This window comes from Camelus ferus, chromosome 11, assembly GCF_009834535.1.
Source record: "Camelus ferus isolate YT-003-E chromosome 11, BCGSAC_Cfer_1.0, whole genome shotgun sequence".
Lineage (NCBI taxonomy): Eukaryota > Metazoa > Chordata > Mammalia > Artiodactyla > Camelidae > Camelus > Camelus ferus.
In genome coordinates this window covers 6,916,355-6,936,319 of record NC_045706.1, presented here as the reverse complement: position 1 = coordinate 6,936,319, position 19,965 = coordinate 6,916,355, and the positions used below count along the sequence as shown (strand labels likewise).

Genomic DNA, 19,965 nt, shown 5'->3' with positions numbered 1-19,965 from the left:
CCATCTGTCCGCTTTTACACCACTAGCGCTGGGTTCACAGGGAAAGAACAGGTCTGATTTTAAATGGAAAGAAAAAGACCCTTTACAAAGTGGGGCTTGATTTTCTCTTTCTCGGAATAGGGTTTTAAAAAGCAGGAAATTAACCCACTCCTGGGCGTGTCTGAAACTGACCCCCTGCACTTGCCTGGGATGGGCCAGGAGCAGCAGAGGCTCCAACAGGCACCGGCAGCGCCTCTCAGCACCTTCTGGGGCTCTCACCTGTGCCATCTTGGCAAGGTCCAGGGAAGGCCTCGGCTCCTGCACCTCTGCGGGGCGCCGCCGCTTCACACCGACCTTCTTGTGGTTGAGGACGCACGGCTGGGAGCGGCTGCGGGAGAGCCCGCTAGAGCGTCTCCCCAGCTCTGGCGTTGAGGCAGGCGTGCTGTTGGCTGAGGGTGGACAGTACTCCGCGAAGGAGAACTGCTCGTGCGAGCAGGAGAGGGACCGTTGCATATCAAGCCGGCCCCCACCCACCAGGCTCGGGTCAGGGCCCCAGATGTCTCTCGCCTGCCCACAGATGGCCGAGCCGGGCACCCCTTGGCAGGGCTGACCACCGAATCGGTGGTGAAAGGCCGTCTGGTCACAGGGCGAGGAGAGCACGTTGGCCCGGGAAGGGAGGCTGAAGCTGGAGCTCCGCTGCATGGTGCTGAAGCCGTTGGAATAGCGCTGGACGCTGCCCCCACTGTAACAGCGCCTCTTTTCCACAGGCGTCCAGACTTTGGACCCCAAGGGCCTCCATGATGTTCGGCAGCTGGACATCTCGTCAGAGAAGGACAGTGACCGGCACTGGCGCTTGCTGGGGGGCGCGGAGGGGTTTCCGTTGTGGTCACTGAGGCTGAGGTCTTTGATCAGGTTGGTGACCGCGCAGGTGGTGGCGGCCTCCCGGTGCCACAGAGCGCTGTCCTGACACTTCTCAGGCAGGCACTCCCAGATGCTGGCGCTCGGCTGGTCAATCTGAAGAGGGCACTTCCTGTCCAGGTCTCGCCATCTGTCATTTTCTGGTTCATAAATGACAAAGAGAAACAGGATTTGAGAAGGCCTTCATGCCAGTCCCCTATCTCCTCACCAAGAACCCGTCTTAAGCAGGAATTTAGAGCTGGAAAGGCCCTTAAAAGCCATCCAGGCCGACCTCGCTTTACAGATGAGAAACTGAGGCCCAGAGCGGGGACGTGAGTTCCCAGGTGCTGAGTTAGACGCAGAGCAAGGCCTAGGATCCAAGCACTGCCCAGGATGCCTGGCACGGCTTTCTCTCCAACGCACCGTCCTGCCTCCCAGGAAAGTCCACGTCACTATTTTTCACCCAAAATGCTTCTCATTTTCTAGAAGGGAAACTGACTTGTCCCACCCCCCCCCCCACCCAGCCGGCAGCAGAGTCGGGTGACATGTCGGTGACCTCCCGTGTCAGGGCTCTGGGGCTGGGACTCGGTGCCCTGGCGGAAGGCCATGACCAAAGACGACTCTGCCGCACTTTAGGGGCTGGAGGCGCTGCCAGGTTAGTTCATCTGAAGCCCATCTTGAAAACACTTGCTGACAACAGAAACTGAGTATTTCCTTGATTTAAGTCCCCTCCACCAAAATGCTCCACAACATCAGCAGCCAACAAGAGCTGCCAATCACTGAAGACTTTCCTTGCATTCACTTGCTTTCTTGCCAAAATAGAGGAAAAAAGCAGCTAAAATCTACAGGGACAAGCCTTGGGCTGCAAAGACTTAAGGGAACAATTTAAACTTACGTTATCTGGGTCTTGACCTGAGCACAGGAATAAATAAGCCCACCCTGCTGTGAAAAGCTGACTCGGCACTTGGAACCTCTGTTTTAGAGACGTATTCAATAACTGTTTATTGTTTTTCTCCTACGCTGAGCATTTTGGGCGAGCAAAGATAAATTTGACATGGTTCTTGTATTCAAGTTCATGATACGAAAGCGAACTTAAGAAACACGCCATGCTCCCAGAGATCAACGTATTAGCATGTTTCGATTTTTTTCTATTCTATACATATTTATAAACGGTGCAAATGTGAATACAGAGAGAAGTATGACTTGAGTCAGTCTCGGTAGCAGGAGAGCAGTGAAACCTGAAATGACATTCAGAAGGTATGTCACGCATACTGATTCTCAGCACCGCAATTACCGTGCGTCCACCAGGGGCGCCCTGGGTGGCTGCCATCACTGCCAGAGGGGGCGAGTGAGGCTCAGAGAGGTTGAGTAAGCGGCCCAGAGCCACACAGCTAACAAATGATGAGGGACTGGCCCAACCCGAAGTCCAAGCTGTTTTCACTTCACTGCAGCACCGAGGGAGCCACAGGGGAGCCTGACACTGGCCCTGCCCTCAGGGCAGGGACCAGTCGTGCAAGACAAGCCATGTCTCAGGAACCTGTGACGTCACCCACACGAGTGCTCCAAGCAGCTGGGACTGCAGAACCAGCTCCCCTACCGGTGGCCACTTTTCCAAGGGCACTGAGAGACACACCCAAGGGACCGACCCCAGGCTGAGTGTCACAAGCAGCAGCTACATGACAGGTTCAAAGGGAGTGACCGATGAGGCCCAAAAGGAGATTCACAAGCCCAAGGAAATGCCAAATCAGGGCTGCATGTGACCACCTTCCTCCAGGGCGCCCTGTGCCGTCTGCAGTCATGAGACGCGCAGAGCCTGAGGGGGCCGGGACCCTGGGCCGGGGACATGGGAAGAGTGGTCCAGAGGCTGTTCCCACGGGAGGGCCTTAGAAGCTGGAGATGCAGGAGAGAGATTTGCCTCAAGCCCAGCAGGCCAGCTGGGAACAAAGCAGGTCTGTCACTAAACGTCCAATTCATCTCATCCCTGAAATCTTCCCAGGCCCTGGAGCACGGCAAGTCTCCAGACGTGCTCCTTCAACTGAATTTGACAAATCATTACCAGAAGTTACCTTCTTGCAAATAGCATTTATGTTGTTCAAAACAGGCCTTCACTATCCACTACTCCTCGAATATTCGCCATTCTTTTTTAAAAGAGTATCTTGCCAGCAGTTGAAAGTTCAGCAAACTAACACAATACTAAATTAAAACACTGAAGTAATACTAAAGTAAAAATTTTAAAAATATAAACCCACATCGAATGAGTTGCGACCAACTCTGTTATCTGATTTAGAAGAAAAGTTATCCTCAGAAAAAGTGGAGATTTATGTTTAATGATGTTCTTCAAAATGATATGAGCGATAGCAAAATGGTAAACACAACTAAAATGTCCCACAGTAGGGGGCTGGTTAGATGAAGTATCAAGGAATAACATGGAGCATGAAAAAAGCAGCTTCAAAGAATATTAATGATGTGAGGAAATGTTAATGATGTAATACTAAGCGTAAAGAAACAGGATATAAAACTGTATAGACAGCATGATTCTTATTTAGTAAAACACATATGCTGTGTGGGAAGACAGAAAGGAAATAAACCTAAATGTTCATGGCCGATCGGCCCAGAGCTGGTTGATTTTTCTTTTTGGTTCCCGAGAGTTTCTGTGTTTTCTATGAGGACAATTATGTGGAGAACCTGACCACCAAGCCCACGGGTGCTGTGCCAGGCTCAGGGCCAGGCTCACAACCATCCTTCTCTGGGGTTGTTCTTTTGGTCTTTCAGGAAGTTCCCATCAAACAACGCTGGCCACCAACTTCTCCTTCTGGACCAGGCACTGAGGCGCCAGATGGGCCACAAATGTGGCCGACTGAGGAAGGAACCAGGGGACCCAACCAAGGGCAGTGAGGGCCCCAACTCCCAACTGGAGTCCACTAGAGAAGGTCTCTCTCCCAGGCCCTGGGAAACCCGGGGAATTAAGAGATTGATCCCACCCTCAGAAGGTACCACTTTCTGTTCCATTTTTACTTCACTGCCCTGGAAGCTTCCCCATCTCCAGGGGAGAACAAAGGGAGAACAAAGGGGCAACTGGGAGCCAGTTTACAAGCACGGACGTTCTGTCTCCCTCATTCAGCAGTGCCATCGCTCTCTAGTGGCCATCTTGTGATCTCGGTGCTTCTTGACTGGACCCCTTGGGCCTCCCTACTCCAGTCCCAACTCCTTTCTGCAGCCAGAGAACTTTCTGAGGTCGTGGTCCATCCCCTCCCGCAGCTTCTCATTGCCCCCTCAAAAAAATGCAGACATTTCATCCTGGCATCCAGATCCCCGCCTACTCATGGTCCCCCCACAGGCCCTACACTCCAGGTACACCCAACCTGCCGTGACATCAAGAGTCAGCCCAGAATCAGACAGAGCCACGATCATCCCTGAAAATGCCTGAGGCCATAAAGCCACTCCTCCTGGTTCTGTGTACACAGTCCTGAAGAGTGACTCTTCTGCACCAGCAATTCTTTGCGAAACTGAAGTTTAATAAATCGATTGGAGGAAGGAGCACAGGTGATGCCTACGTGCAGAGGGCTGTGTATTCAACGTGCTTTTAGGTTAACTATCAAATCCCAGTGGGACCGGGGTCGGAGGGCTAATTCTATCAGTGTTCCTACTTGCCTACAGGAACTACTCCACTCTGTTTTAAAGAGTAAGCCTCTATGACCTTAGTATATAAGATGTCTCTGTCGTAGGGGGGACTAAAACAGTCAGTTCTCAACTCAGTCCACGGGTTAAACATGAGCACGGCAGTGGGTCTGCAGCTTCCCCTCAAATGTCAGTGCTTCTCGCCTTCACCCCTTTGCAGAGGCCTGGAATATAATCCTCCTGCTTTATCCTTCTACCAGTCTCTTACTCACCATTTGAGACCCAACTCAAACATCACCTCCTCTGCAGACATGTCTTCACACACAGGCCCTTGGGCACCCCCAGCCTTTGCCTAGACTTCCAATCATATGGTTCGTGTTAACTGAATCCTAATTATCTGTTTACTTGTCTCCTTCTTCTACTGAGCTACAAGTTCTAGTACACAGTCCCGACATGACTCTCCAGCACCCAGTACCGAGCCTGGCACACAGCCGACCTCAGGCGGGGGTGGGGGGAGGAAGGAGGTGAAGACGAGTGCGGAGAACAACAGAGCAGACGGTGGGGGTTCACTCGGTCTTGCCTGTCTCTTGCCCCTGGCACAGGTAATCACTCCTTGGCCAGGCAGGTCCAACCTGGGCTGTGTCTTCAACTCCCCGCCCCACCGGAGCCATGGATGGCTGTGTGAACTAGCCAGGGCACTGGCCGGCACAGCAACGTCTAAGACCCTTTGAAAACACAACACACTGCCCGACACGGAGCACTGCTGTTGTGCGTCAACACCAGCCAGGTGGCCACTTGGTCTGCCTGTGGGGCAGAGAATATTTTAATTGTTTCTATCTTCATCGCTTCAAGAAGTACAATATATGAAAAGTAAAAACAATCGAGGCTATGTTTAGCCCTTGTGTTTTCCCCCTTCACTCAGGGAACAGAAGGCGATTTGTTGGGTCAGGTCACCAGACAAAAGAAACAGGAATAGAAGCTCATTTTTAGTGGCAAACCGCCCTGAGCATTCGGCCCGTCGTCACGCTGCACAAAAGGCCCCGGTAAGGCTCCGAGGAGAGGATACCGGACGCCCCCGCCCCTCCATTCAACATCACTTCTGTACAAACAACTATAACTCCTTCAGAAGTGACAATGGCCGTGGACCCAGGGAGTCCACTGAGCAGGGCTCGCTGGTGTGGGAAGGGTGCAGACCTGGGTTCGAGCCTCAGCTCTGAAAGTTACTGACTCTCTCAGAGCCTCAGTTTCTTCATCTATCAGCTTGCAGAGCTACTCTGAGGACCCAGTGGCTGCCTGGCACAGGGCCTGAGGGGACACACAACGAGCTCTCAGCGACGGTAGCCACAGTGTGACAACACTGGAGAAGGCCTGGGTAGGTGCGCCTCGGCCCTTCTACAAGCAGGTACCAATCTGGCTGTGTGTTCTGCACGAGGGCTTCTAAAAGTGCAGTTTGGGGACTACCTGCAGGAGTAGCCTCTGGGGAGCTAAATGCAGAGTCCCAGGCCCAGTCCCTGACTTAATGAACAGAATCTCTAGGGGGAAGAACCTGCATTTTAATAAACTCCCCAGGTTATCTTAACACAAAGTTGCTGAGAACCACTGCTCTGGACTGCAGGCCACACAGGGGCCTGGGCCCTCAGACACCTCTGTGGCAGCCCCATCAGACCGTCCAGCCACACCAGGAAGCTTCTGCAGCGCTGACGATCCCAGTCTCTACAAATCTGGATTCAGAACACCACTGAAAGGTAGTGTTCGTTTTGCCTGGGGCCAGTAACACAAAGCAGAATTATGGAGAAGGACAACTGCCCTTCAGGTACCTCAAGGTCCATTTTCACAGGAGGCGGTGGGTTGCACAGTATGTTCTGGTTGGAGAGCGAGTGGGAAAGGCCTGAGAAGAGCCAAGAGTCTACATGAAGGGGATAGTGTGAGACACGCTGTGGCCTACAGCTTCTCGGGGAGGTTCCCAGCACCAAGACTCTGGCAGACGTGGTATGGCCCAGGGACACTGGGATCAGCCCCAGAAGTTCTAGGCAGTCCCCCTTACTTTATTAACCTTCAGGAGCAACCAGAGTTTCTCCACTTCCCTGCTGAGCCTAGTTCACAAGTTTGAGATTATACACAGGAGAGAGAGAGAGTGATTGAGTGTGTGTGTGTGTGTGTGTGTGTGTGTGTGTGTGTGTGTGTAGTATAAACACACACGGGGCTTTCACTACAAAGGAGAGAGAAAACCTGGCAAAAATATACAAAAATCACATGCACACCATCTAGTCTCTCACAGATGGACTGACAAGATGACCTCCAAGGGGTCTCTCAAAGCTGAGGCTCCATGTCTGAGCTTGAAGTTTCTGGAAAGACTTCTACTGGCCTGGGGCACACAGGAGAAGCCGACGACACCCACACAGGCGGGGACAGGAACTCAGATCCCCCGACTGCACTCACAGGCTTTGGTCCTGCGACTCCTTGGTTAAAGGGGAACAGAAGGCTGCTGGGTGCACAGATCTAGAGCTCAAAGAAAGAAAACGCCCAGAAGAGCACAAATAGCATTTGACCTCAAATGTTCTTATTTCCATTTTTGCCCTCAAACTTGAAGGGAAATTCCCAGGGGCCCAGATTCTGAGTGGACTACAAGCTTTCTTACGCTCAAAAGATGGAGGAGATTTACAGCCTCGGATCTCTCTATGCTGTGTTTCGAGGCTGCCTTATGGTGACATAACCACAGCAGAATGTGGTTTCTAGAAAAGGTTAAGCACCTAAAGCACAGACCCGAGATGCAAGGCTCCTGCAGCCGCCCAGGCCAGGGCAGCAGGCCTCCAGCCAGATCGAGGCTGGCTGACTCACTCCTAGATTTCACACCTGTCTCCTTGTGCTGACATCAGTCTGCCTCCCCTGCCCTGTGGGCTGGGTTCTGCTAGCTCGGCCTCAGGGCTGCAAGGACTCCATGCTCGATTTCGGGGTAGAAGCTCACCAGCCCTTTCAATGGGAAACTCAAGAGCACTGAGGTGGCTGTTTGAAGGCAGCTTTATTACACTGGTCTTACGAAAAGAACGCAGGTGGGAAAACGTACAGGGCAATGACGTGAGCTGCCCCACAATGGCATCATCTACTTTGAAATGAACTGTACAGCCCCTGGCCCACAGGGGTGTCTCTTTTCCTGGATCACCAGGGTGGGGACTCAGTTCACAGCTGTGTCAGGAAGACAAGGTTCCCGGGCCTTGCCTGCTGAAGGTTCAGCCTCTGGTTGTGCCCTCTCACCTGCAATAAATCATAAAATGCCAGCTGCATCTTGGGTTCAGGGACAGCAGCACAGGACACCAAGCACTTGAGCCAAGGCATGAGGACAAGGGTCTAGGATGGCTGGAGAGAACACTCCACTGGCCCCACTGAGGGAGGGCTGGCTCGAGGGGCTATGGGAGAAGCCCGAGAGCCTGGTGAGTTCAGAGTACTTGCCAGGGTCCTGCTGTCACCAGCTGGGTGGGGGTGGCCCATGTCAGCTACCAATGCTTCTGCGAAGTCTTTGCTCTTATAAAAAGATGCCCACAGTGGGATCCCCAAACAGACAGCACAGAGGTATAAAAAAAAAAAAAAAACCCTCCAGACTGAGCATTGGCAGTGTAGACCTCAGTCTCCCAATCTGAGGAAGCATAGACTGGGGCCCTTTCAGCTCTGAACAGACTCCCTGCTCTACCCCTGACCTCCAGGGGCATTCAGAAATATACAGGAAAAAGCTAGTATTCACAATGGCAACAAAAACTCTGAGGAGACAGAAAGGTCAGTTTTATCCATCTCCTTCGGATTCCAACCCGGGCCGCGGGCACGCACGGAGCATGGGAAATGTGCAGCTGCCTGCCATCCACCTCTAAACCAACATGCACAGCAAAGCTGGGCGCCATTATACACATCAGAAAATTGGCAGCTGGGAGAGCTATTCAGGAAACTGTCAATAAATTCGCATTAACCGTTAATTAACTTACACCCCACTGGGATCCTTGCTGAAGCTGGGAAAGAGCATGAGCAGATATCCCAAGCACAGTTCTCAGCTCACGGGGCGTCACAGCACTCCCCGAGTGACTGGTGGGGAAGCCGAGCTTCAAAACAGCGCCATGTCTCACCTATGGACACACAGTGGGCAAAGGCAGTCTGCAGTCCCAAGGCCGTGCCCTTGCAGTTGGGCCAGGCTGCCTCCTGACGACCATTTCTCCACGTGGAAGGCAAGCTGGCGATGCAGCATAGCGGGGGTGCCCAAGGCCAGTCTGGTAGCCGCCATTCCCTATCCTCTGGCACCACTAGGACCCCCTCCCCAGCCCATGGCAGGCGAGCCTGGGTGAGAAGGCTTCCTTTTCACTTGTCACCGTAAACAGCCATCATGTGCCAACGACACTTTGCACCTACCTCCATTCTGCACTTTATTTCAGAAACACTGTCTAAAACCAATCAATGGTGCAAGAAAAAATGGGAAGCACTCTGTATGAACAAATCTTGCCCTATTTTAGAGATGGAAAAGTCACACCTATGACCACAATAAATCTAAATAAATAAGTAATTAAAAGCAAGTTAAAAAAATCACACCTATGCACATTTGTATATGGGTATACGTTAAAAAATGAAAGCAAGTCTCACTCTAGCCCATTTTGGTTAATAATCAGTTTCTCACAGGAGGCCCTGGCCCAATGATGATGTGCAGGACGGCCATCTCCGAGAGACGGGAGAAAGCGGCCGAGGCCAGAAATTCGGCCTGAGCAGCCTGGCTGCTATCACTGCCGTTCATTTTGTTTCAGTCACGTGTTTGCTTGTTCTCGGAAACCTAAAATGATCAGCCTCCGAACAGCAGGCTTTTCCGTACGTGGTGTGATCACATCCCACTTCCAGCGACAAACGGCGGTGGAGTGAAAAGACTGAAATCTTTTCGTCCTGCCCGGCTCAACCCCGCCAACTGGTTTACCCTGTAGAAATTAATACAGAGGATGCCCCCCAAGAAAAGCCCTTTAATGTGCAGAGCCGACTTTAACAGCCAAGTAATTAAACACAGAAAGTAAAGGCTTATAATTAAAATGCTGACAAACCTGAACCAGAGAGTCACAAGGAGGGCTGCTATAATATTTTTACAATTCCTTTTTATACATAATGTATGATCCTTCTGCTCAAGTTTCCTCTATGTTCTTTGCCTGTGAAATAATTTACATTAATAAATAATTTATTACCATAACTCCTAAAGTAATTATGGGTTTCCACCCAATTTTTTTTTTTTTGAGCATATGATTTGTTTTGTTCTCTGTCCACTGACTTGTATTTACACGACTCTTCCTAGTGGCCTTTTGGAAACAACCAGTGTTGCATGCACTTTCTCACATGTTGTCTGATTTCCAGGCCTTCTCTTAGCCTGAGTGGTGAGGAAAATGGAGTGTGTAGTGTCCAGTGTCCCTGCAACACAGAACCCAGTTAAGGGGTGAGATTAGCCCGTAAGAGTGGTGAATGGAGGCCACTCTCACCTCACCTGCCCTGTTTCACCAAAAATCATTCCCCTAGTACACGTGAGACCCGGGGTTAGCGTGAAGAAGCATGTCCCACAGCAAGTGGTGGAGGACCTGGAGGGAGCCATGCTCTGGGGATTCCCTGTGTAGCCCCTGCCTCCCCCAGCACAGAAGGGTTCTCAGGCACAGCTGGGATCGTCTGCACCCACTAAAAATCACTGCCAGGAATGGGAACTGGTTCTCCTGTTGGACCAGCTGACCAATGGGCGGGCCACACCCATGAAGCTGACACCTGACCCAGGTTTCCTGTGTAAAGAACACAATTATTGGTCATGTGCAAGGCTCTTCCCCAGAGAAGCTGCTTGCAGAGGAAATTCTGGTTCAGCACAGAAGGTGTGCTGAGGATGGTCTGGGAGGTGAGAAAGGAAGCCAAGAGGCACAGCATCGTCTCTAATCTAGAAGGAGTGCTGTGGTGCCCAGGCTGGGCGGGCAGCCTAGCCGGAGCAGTCAGCCCTGGTGCAGAGCAGGCAGGCCAGCAGCCCGGCTCGGCTCTGGCCTGCTTCTCCCATCCGCAATTCCCGCTGCCTTTGTTCTGCCCCCTACTTTGGAAAAGAACAAAACCACTTTTTGTATCAAGTTCCTAAACTGGGTGGGGTGGTGTGGGGCCGAAAGTGGGGAGGGGCCTGGAATCCGGCTCACAACAACTGAGAATGAAGTACTTAAAGACAGAACATTGCTGTGAGCCTTGTAAAGCATTTTATCTCAGTGGGTGCAGAAGAGGCTGAGCTACTTGCAAGGGTGGCCTTTGAAGAGGAAGCAAACAGGCCGCTGCACTCCCCACCCTAACCCACTTGCCCAGATTTTCTTAAGAATATTTACAATGGGTGAGTGGGTGCAGTTTTGAAAGACATTATCACCCAATGGCAATATGTAAGATCCTAATCAAATAAATTATAAAACAACAACAACAACAACAACAAAAGAATATTTACGAAACTTCAACTCAAGCCCAGTGTCCATTGAGGACCCTTGCATGGGAGCTGAGGAGGGAAATGCACCGAGTCAGGGCCAAGCTCTCTCGAGCTCTCACGGGAGAATTCCACAGATCAGGGCCAGAAAAGAGTCCTTTATCTTCAGGAGACAGGTAGGGGGTTTTGGTGACTATAATACTTGGACATTTTATCTTCACTGAGCATCGTGCAGCCTTGGAATGGCCCAAAAAGGCCTCTTGAAAAGTCTGCCTGGACCCACTGGGTGTCCTCTTCCCTGGTACTGACAAGTAGGCACGACTAAGACGAGGTGCCGCTGCTGAGATGCCCTCCCAGGATGACGCAGGGAGAGGTTGCACCTCGATTCACGGGCTCACTGGGACGGAGCAGCCCCCGGAGCTTCCACCAGCACATAGGCTGGGGAGGCCTCAGGCCACTGACAGTCCCGCCTCAGCAAGTGCAGGAAAGGAATGGAGGGGAGAGGGACTGAGCTGGCACCTCCTGTGTGCCGCTGTCTCTTTAAATCCCACAAACACCTGCACTGTGCCAGATGAGGAAACTGAGGTTCAGGAGGACGGGCTGACGTGCCGCAGCTCTGAGGGCCCCGCTGCAGGCGTGGAGCATGGAAGTTGGCCTCATCCACTGCTCCCTGGTCTTTCTCCTCCACTAGACAGAAACCCCCTTGAGGGCAGGGGCTGATTCACTCCGTCCCTGCCCCAAGTGCCTGACACATAGTAGGTACTCAGTAAATACCTACCGGAACACGCCACTGAACGAACCGTGATGAGCTTTTCTAAAAGCCTTGGTAGGGCATGCTGTCAGATGGGGCAGGGTCTCCCGAATCAAGCAGGGGTCGAGAACAGAAAGACAAGCACGTAGGAGAGAGAGAAGCCGAGAAGGCGGGGGTAAGTGCACAGAGCGCCCCAGCAGTGCAGCTGCCCCGCCAAGCCTCCTTCTGGCAGTGCCTCAGCGCCAGCCCGCAAAGCAGGAGGGAGACAGGACCCTGGAGAAGGGAAGAGCCTGCGGGCAAGGGAGGCTCCAGAGCCCTGCCTGAAGAGCCCCCTGCCAACAGGAGCCTGGAGGAGAACAGCACAGGTCATCCTGGAAACCTTGAGCCAGGGAGAGGCCCCCCTAGCAGAAAGCAGGCCGCTGGGCTATGTGGGTTCAGATCCACTCTGCTGGGAATCTCGGAAGAGACCTCTCCCCACGTACCTCCATCCAGGGCCTCTGCCTTAGTCCTGGGCCTGAAGATCTGCCCCCTAAAAGTGACCCTCTCACCTACACCCCCGCCCCAAGGAAACCAAGGTGGTCCCTTTGGGCGCGGAGGCCTCTTGCAGGGGCAGGATTCTCAATTTAGGCCTCAGCCCTCTCCTCCACCTATTATTTATGGAGCTCAAGCTGTGCCAACCTCCATAGGAACGTCTCACAGAGTCCGCATGGCAAGCCTACGAGGCAGGTACTATCAAAGAGCCATTTTACAGATGAGGAAACTGAGGATTAGAAAAGGTATGTAGTTCAGAATGGCTGTGTGAGCGCCAGCACCGCCTATCACAAACCCACAGGAGCTCCAACTTATTATGATGCGCTTGGTGCAAAGGCCAAGAAAGCCCAATGCACGGACAGCCTTGAAATAAAGACCAGCAGCCCCACCGTCTGGGTCACTAGTCTGGCCCGATTCAGAGCTAAAGGCTGTCCCAGAGCCTCTCTCTCCTTCCTGCTCATGACAAAGGAAGGCAGCCCAGCCGGAGCTCAACTGTGCGTCTGGCCCAGGAAGCAGACGAAGAGGCTGGCTTCTGGGCCACGTAGGTGGGTCGCTGAGGGTTTGTCAAAAGCCGTTAACCACCAGTGAGGTGTTCAGTCAAGCCTGGTGTGGGGACAGGCCTCAGAAGTGTGTCGCACGGGTGAACCAAGGCCAGTGATCACCCTGTTCCCATTTCCTTTGGGAGGTGGCACCAAGAGGGCCGCCCGGGCTCTCCCACGGAGCTGTGGTTTATGAGTGACAAGAAAACAACCGTCCTTCTAACCTGCCCTAGGCCCGACTCTGCCCACCAAGGGGCCTTGGGGGTGTTCACCTCTTGGGGCCTCAGTTTCCCCACATGTGAGTGGAGCCCCTGCCCGCCCCCAAAGCAGCTGCAGAGTCAAGGAGATCCTTCAGGATGGGGCCCCTGCACAGCACCATGCCCCCTGCGACACCCCCGGCTCCACCCCCATCACCACATCCCCTGGAACTGGGTCTAAAGAAGAAAAAGAAAACGCCTTGCCCAGAGGGAAAGGGCCAAGCCAGCTGGCTACCGAGACTACACGGTCCTGCAGAGACAAATGTGAAATCTGAAAGCCCGCAGAGGTGACCCATCATGGAAGCCTGGCTTCTGCCTCAGTGAAGACATTCCAGAAACTCATCTGGTGAGGCGTCCCGGTAGGAGGCAGGAGTCGGGGAGAGACAGCACAAGGAGAAACTGCCCCACCCTCCAGCGCTCGGAGAAATCAATGCAATCAATACAGTCATCTTTTCAGCCCCTTATAAAAAATGGTAATTCACACTTGCGTGGGAGCAGGGGACCAAGACAATCTTTCTGGAAAGCACGTCAGAAACACGAAGCAAGAGCCTTAAAAACGTTCCTGCCCTCCGGCCTCTCCATGCCACTCCTGGGAACTATCCTGAGGGATAATCCGAAAGGCAGAGCAAGATTCAGACACTTAGTCACTGTTAATCACAAGGGCAAACAAAACAGCCCTTCTACCCAACAACCAAGAAACAGTTACATCGTTATCTACATCCTCGATCAGCCACACAGTGTAGCCACACACACTCATTAAAATGCATGGAATAGGCAATTTTAAGGCTGTGGGGAAATGATGGTAATTATTACTAAGTGAAAAAAAAATTTTAATATAAAATTTTGTATAATCATATGTTCATCATGAACTTGGCTATGTAAAAAATACAAAGAACATAAAACACACCAAGACATTAACAGTGGTTACAACTGGGTACTGGGGCTGTGAGAGATTTCAATTTTATACTTTCCACTATGGTGCATTTTCTGAATTAAAAAAAGTGAACATGATTACTTTAATAATGAGACAGAAACTCTCAACGTCATTATTGGAAATTACATTTGTAAACTGCACGCCAGTGCCCAGCCGCTCACTCAGCCCCAGCAGCCCCCTGCGCCAGCCCAGCACCACTGGGACCGAAGCAGTTGAACACACAGAAGCGTCCCCACGGCTGCTCTGTGCCTGTGTCCAGAGACGCTTTCAGCGTCTCCCCTGGAGGACTCAGGCCCTGCTGGAAGGACTAGGAAAGGACTGCTCACAGCCACCTCGGTTACTCACCCATAATTCCACAAGAGAAAAGTGTCGCTCCTTGACTCATCTTCTTTGGCGTGTGCTGAAAACAACCAGAAAAGCTATCACTCTTCAAGTCATAAGAAGCACGTCTGCACATGACCCTGCACTGATCCCTTGCTAAAGTCACAATTAAAGGGGTAACGTCAGATTAGGGAAAGGAGAAAACAGTATTCAAAGAGACATCTGCCCATAATTGGGTCTGGACTCTCTGTCCGGAGTCTCCGGTGAGTTATGGAGTCCATCAAGTTAATGGACTTTAAAAACAGACAAGAAAGCCCCATGACTTCTGCCACCAGGGGATTTTTCCATGTGAGTGATGCGGAGGAGGGCGCAGGAGGAGATGTGGTGTAAACAGTTCACCTCCCCCCCCCACCGCCTGGGCCAGGAGGAGAGGGGAGACTCCCTGACCATGGAGACAGGAAGAGCCTCAAGTGAAGGGCAGTGGCCTACCTGCCACCCCGAGAGCCCTCCCTTCAAGACACAGAGAGAACAGCTCTCCCTTCTTGGTGCAGATAAAGCTCAAGAAGGTGGCCCTCGCTCTGCAGGCTGCTGTGCAGCTATGAGGCCCCCCAGGCACCCTCTCAAACTGAAACAGAAACTCAAAGGTTATGTTTGGTCTCAACACACAGCTATGGCTGTTGAACTCCTTGGCACCGTATCTCCCCAGTGGTTTCCCTTTCCACTGTAAACACTGCACATCTCCCTCTGACCCCACACCTAACCTCAGCTGAACACTGTGGCCACTGGGTGAAAAGCCAGGGAGGCCAGAAGAAGCCCAAGTCCAGGCACTTGCTCCACGGCGACATAGGAACCTGAGCGTGGAACATTCCGAGGGTTCCCTGCGTGAGCTGAAGCCAGGTCAACAGGAGTGTCCTGAGCTCTGGTGAGGAGGAGACTGTCCATCGGAGCCCCAGGGAGAAGGGTCTCACTCACTCATTCACTCATCCATCCAACACGTAGGTACCGGTGAGCAGTCACGTGCAGGCGGGGGTAGAGCTGAGCACAGGATGGTGACAGAAGCTCTTAGCTCCAGGGGGGTCAGCCGGTCACACAGGGCTCTAACTTCTGAGAGGAGCCCCAAGTGGCAGGGACATACGAGGCTTCTAGTCCAAGACCTGGGCAGGAAGCCGAGCCCTGGCTCTTTCAGGCCTGGAAGGAGAAGGGTGGGGCAGACTAGGAGCACCTGGCCCACCCAGATAGGAGGGTAGCAAGCCGCTGGCGCTGGCTCCCCCACCCTGGGGCAGCTGGGGATCTTTGCCCTCGGTCAGCTATGTGTTCACTCAATCAGGTTATTAAGGGTCCTTACTAAGCAGCCTGGAGCACAGAGGGGAAAGACCCCAACCTTGGCCCTAAGGAAGCTCACATTTCATAGAGGCCACAGTCCCCAGACCAACCACTGCACTACAGAGAGTGGGACCAGAGGGGTGATGAGCCGGGCGGTGGGTGCCGGAGGTCAGGGCTGGCTTCCTGGGGGAAACAGAGCTGGTTTTGAAGGAACTTACAGCAGAGGGCGAAGTGGGGAAGGGCAGTCCTCCTCCAGTTGCCACCCTCCTTGGGTTTAAAACAATCCTTATGTTTCCAGGACAGGTCTCCCGCCTGGATTCCATCCAATCTACAGCCAACCCGGGAAATATCAGGAAAGAGTTAAAGACGGCTGCCTCTGTCACCCTCCCAGCTCACACCACAGTCACTGAATGGAAAGCGGGTGACAATCAGAGCTCTGACACCCTGCAGTGCCACCTGTGGAAGCCAGGCAGGCCCCGCTGCCTGGGGAAGGTTCAGAGAGAGAGGAGTTGGGCCTGGCCGGCTGAGGGCGATGGCCCCAGCACTGCAGGAGCACAGGGCACAGAGCAAACACCCACTGGGAGCCAAAGCCCTCACCGCCCACCCCGGAGGAGAGGAAAGCTACCCAGGCTGGGAGCCCACAGAAACCAAGCCAGGACCGGGCCAGGGAAAGCAGGAGAGCTGGAGCAGGCAGGAGCCCCGCGCCGGCTGCACAGACACGCAGGGCCACCGAGGAAGGAGTGGGCCTCCAAACTGGCCAGCCGACCGCTGACTGTCGGGGGAGCGCTGCTCACTGGCCTTCGCTTCCACAGAGCCAGCGGGTCCCAGATGTGCACCTCGGGGCCTCCCCAGGAATGCAGGCCTGTGAGTGGGCATCAGGGATGCTGGGGTCTGTGCCCACGGAGGCGAGCCTCAGTCACTCATGTATTCACTCGTTCATTCACCCAGCAAGAACTTATCTGCATCTGCGGAGACCCACTCGCTGGGTTGGACAACACACGCTCGGAACGTGAGTGCTTCTCACTCCCCTCACTGCCCGGCTCAAGCTCCGCCACCCTCCACTGAGGAACCAAATGAGCCCCACACCTGGTCTCCCGCCTGCACTCCAGCCCATCCTCCATCCTCCACACAGACCCAGGGAGACCAGCCCACGTGGCTACTCTGCTTACAACCGTCCAGCTTCCCACAGCAACCAGGATAGAATCGGGCTATGCCCCTTTCCCGCAGCCCACTGGACCCACGTGAGCCAAGTTTTCATCCATCCTGTCCTCACTCACACAGTTCACGGACCAGCCCAGGTCGCTGCTGCCTCAGGGCTTTTGTTCTGCAGCTCATTCCTATCATGTGACCTCCATGCGACCTTCCCTGACCATCCTGGCTGAAAAGCACCCTCCCCATCCGTGCTTTTCTCTATAGGGTCTTGCTCAACACTTGCCCCGTGACTATCAGTTCATTCATTCTTAGGGTCATTCTCTGCTCCCCTCAAAACCAAGCTTCTTGAGGGTGCAGTCCTGTCCACAGTAATCCCCAACACAGAGCAGGTGCCCTGTGACTATCTGCTGACCGACTGCTATGACCACCTGACAGCCCAAGCCTGTCTTGCTCTTGCTGCCACACGTCCGGCAGGTGTAGGGCCAACGGAAACAGATTTTCACTGGACAGAACCTGTTGTCATTGGGCTTATGCCAAGTCCAAGCTTGGTGTAGAAGGGGGAAGAGCACCAGCCAAAGTCCAGATGGAACCCCCAGCTGCCTGGGCTCCCCACACAGCCTCTGACTCTGCACCCAGGGCTGAGCGCAGACCAGCGATCGCTCGCTCGCACGAAAATCTCATGACCTGAAGGAACACCTTCTCGTGCCCCTTGTCCTGGGTGAGCCCCACTCCCCTCGCTGAGCGTGTGAAACTGCAGTCTGGTGATGCACACCCTTCTTCTGCTAACTGCACCCCAGTTGTGCACTGGGACTCCTCCTCTCCACCACCAGATCATATCTTGGTGGGACTGTGCCTCCATCCCTGCCGGCACAGGGTAGGCACGGGCAAGGGTGTGGCCAACCAGGCACTCCTCGCTCCGGAGCTCTGACTCCTGAACCAAGGGGGTGCTGGGCAGGCTCACCCAGCAGGGAGGCCCCAAGCCTGCCATGAGCCCCTGCCTCCACGATCCTCCGAGCTGCCCTGTCCCTGCCCTCCCTGGGGCTTTATTCACCAACTCTCCCAGGCCTATAGCTCTCTCTGTCACTCCAGTGAATACTCTGTTGGCGTAAATCAGCTGGAAATGGTCTCTGCTGCTTATAACTGAGGAACCCTGGCCAATTTCGTGCCGGATGTCAAGAGGCTAATGGTGAAGGCCAGGACTCAGCTACTCCAAGGAACACCATACAGCCGCTCAAGGTGATTTTTGGGCAGAGGCTTCCAGTACCAAGAGGAAATATAATGTGTAAGTCAAATCTGCTTAAGAAAAAAAAATACTAAAAAAAAAAAACCTGCCAGGATATGTATACTAGAGTGGACTCAAAACGCACCTTTCTCCTCTCTCTTTTCCTTTGTCCTCTTCCTGATGCTCAATTCAGTAAAAATGATTGGAGTGTGTAGAGAAATTCTATCAAAGTAATTATGGAGAAATGTTGACTGATCGGACAGCAGCAGCTTTTTCAGGTCAAACATAAGGCCTAAAATAATCACGGGCCAACTACTTCCCCTGGGCTTTCTGCCTCCTGCTGGGGTAGCTAAAGGGAAAAAAAAAAAAAACAAAACGATGGGACAGAGCCTTTATCTTGCTTGCAGAGCCCCAACTCTGAGGCTGGGTGGATGGTGGGCAGGCCAGAATACCATGTAACCGACAGCTCCCCAGGGTGTCAGGCCCCTGGCACACTCTGACCGCTGGCAAGTTTCCCTGGGTCCAACCCCGAGGTTCCCACTCCAGGTTGTCCAGAGCTGTTTCACTCCCACTGGTTTGTGCCATTCTGCAGCCAACTCTTTGACCCTTCGAGCCCTCTGCACCCACTGTGGGAAGGATGAGCCAATCACCATGTGGACGATGTGGTGAGGCCTGACAGGCCCCCAGGGAAACTCTCACCATCTGAGGTTTCACAAGACACGCAGTGTACGCACACAAGTGCACGCCCAGGCCCTGGCGGTGTCTGCAGCGCGACGGGACAATGAGCACAGCTCCCCTGGGCGTTTCTCCCCCTCTGAAGGCTCGCTTCCTGAGCCTCCCCCATGGCAGAGCCTGGTGTCCCAGGTTCCTTGGATCACCCGAGAAGGTTTTGGGATCAGATCTCCTATAGGAAAGGCAAGAGCTAGAAATCGAATTGAGGTTTCAGGGACCATCTGTCTGACTAAGACAAGAAACCCTGACTTAAATAAAGACACAATTCGGGTTATTATTTAATGAGGAACTAGCTCAGACAGAAAATGGCCGAGCTCATCTCTGGCCATAATCACGCTTCTTCATAACGTTCTTCTGCAGACTACTGACTAAAGCAATTGTGTCACTCTTTCCTTCTCCTGCTGTGTGTTATGGGGAACCAGAGCGCCATGCAGATGAAGCCACACTCACACTTGAGGGGAACACGTGGGGCTCCCCAGCCTCCGGAAGGGAACACGGTGAGACCTTAGCCATGGAAAGCAGAAGGGAGAGCCAGGCCCAAGAAGAGAAGCTGAGAAGGGAGGAGCACCCTTGGGTGGAGGCTCTCAAAGATGTTGATGGAGATAGGGTGGGGGCCCTGGCTCCCCGGGCTGCAGGGTTAGCCACGGCAGGGCGGGCCCTGGTGTCCCTGCTAGCTGGAGGAAAGGCATCAGACTGCCTTGGACTCTGCGCATTTCTGGATTCCGGCCAGGGATCCTGGCTGGGGCTGCTGAGCCCAATGCCAACTCCGGGTGACCAGGAGGATGAAGACCCCGGGTGCCCAGCCTAATGCAGTCACTGACTCTTCTGTGGGGCAAGTCACTTAGCCTTGGCATCCTCATCTGACAAGCAGGGAAGGAAGCACCTGCTCCAAAAACCGGTATCTGTTTTTGCCGGAAATACCTCGAGGCTGAGGAAAGTGAGGCAGCCTGCCCTCTGCCCTGGAGGAGAGCACCCCCAACTCCCGCTGGTCTCTGGACTGTAGAGAGGGCCGGGAGCCTCCGGGCAGAGGAGGTCGGCCTGGCCGGGGAAGACGGTCACTGTGGGGAGAGAGAACGGGCTCTTGGCCTGAGCGTGGGTGTGCGGGAAGGAGCCGGAGGAACGCTGCTCCCGAGGTCAAAAGTCTGGGCTGCCTTCCAGCGGCAGCAGCTAATGTTAGAACACTCGAAGGAAGAGCCGCTCGGCAGAGGAAAGGAAAGCGACCGGGTGGAGTGGGGGAAAGGGGAACCGAGAGTCATCGCTACGCGCTGTGCAA

The 19,965-nt window shown here is 53.5% G+C and overlaps 1 protein-coding gene across 4 annotated transcripts in view; it reads right to left on the bottom strand.

Annotated features, from left to right (window-relative positions):
• Positions 1-19,965, bottom strand: part of FAM53B (family with sequence similarity 53 member B) — a 110,577-nt gene that overhangs the window by 52,836 nt on the left and 37,776 nt on the right. For all 4 annotated transcript variants that reach the window (XM_032490698.1, XM_032490696.1, XM_032490695.1 and 1 more), the window contains 2 exons: positions 14,288-14,342; positions 259-1,037 (listed from right to left, as the gene is read on the bottom strand). In XM_032490698.1, the coding sequence (XP_032346589.1) occupies positions 259-1,037; positions 14,288-14,342 (834 nt within the window). The remainder of the gene's footprint in view (positions 1-258; positions 1,038-14,287; positions 14,343-19,965) is intronic.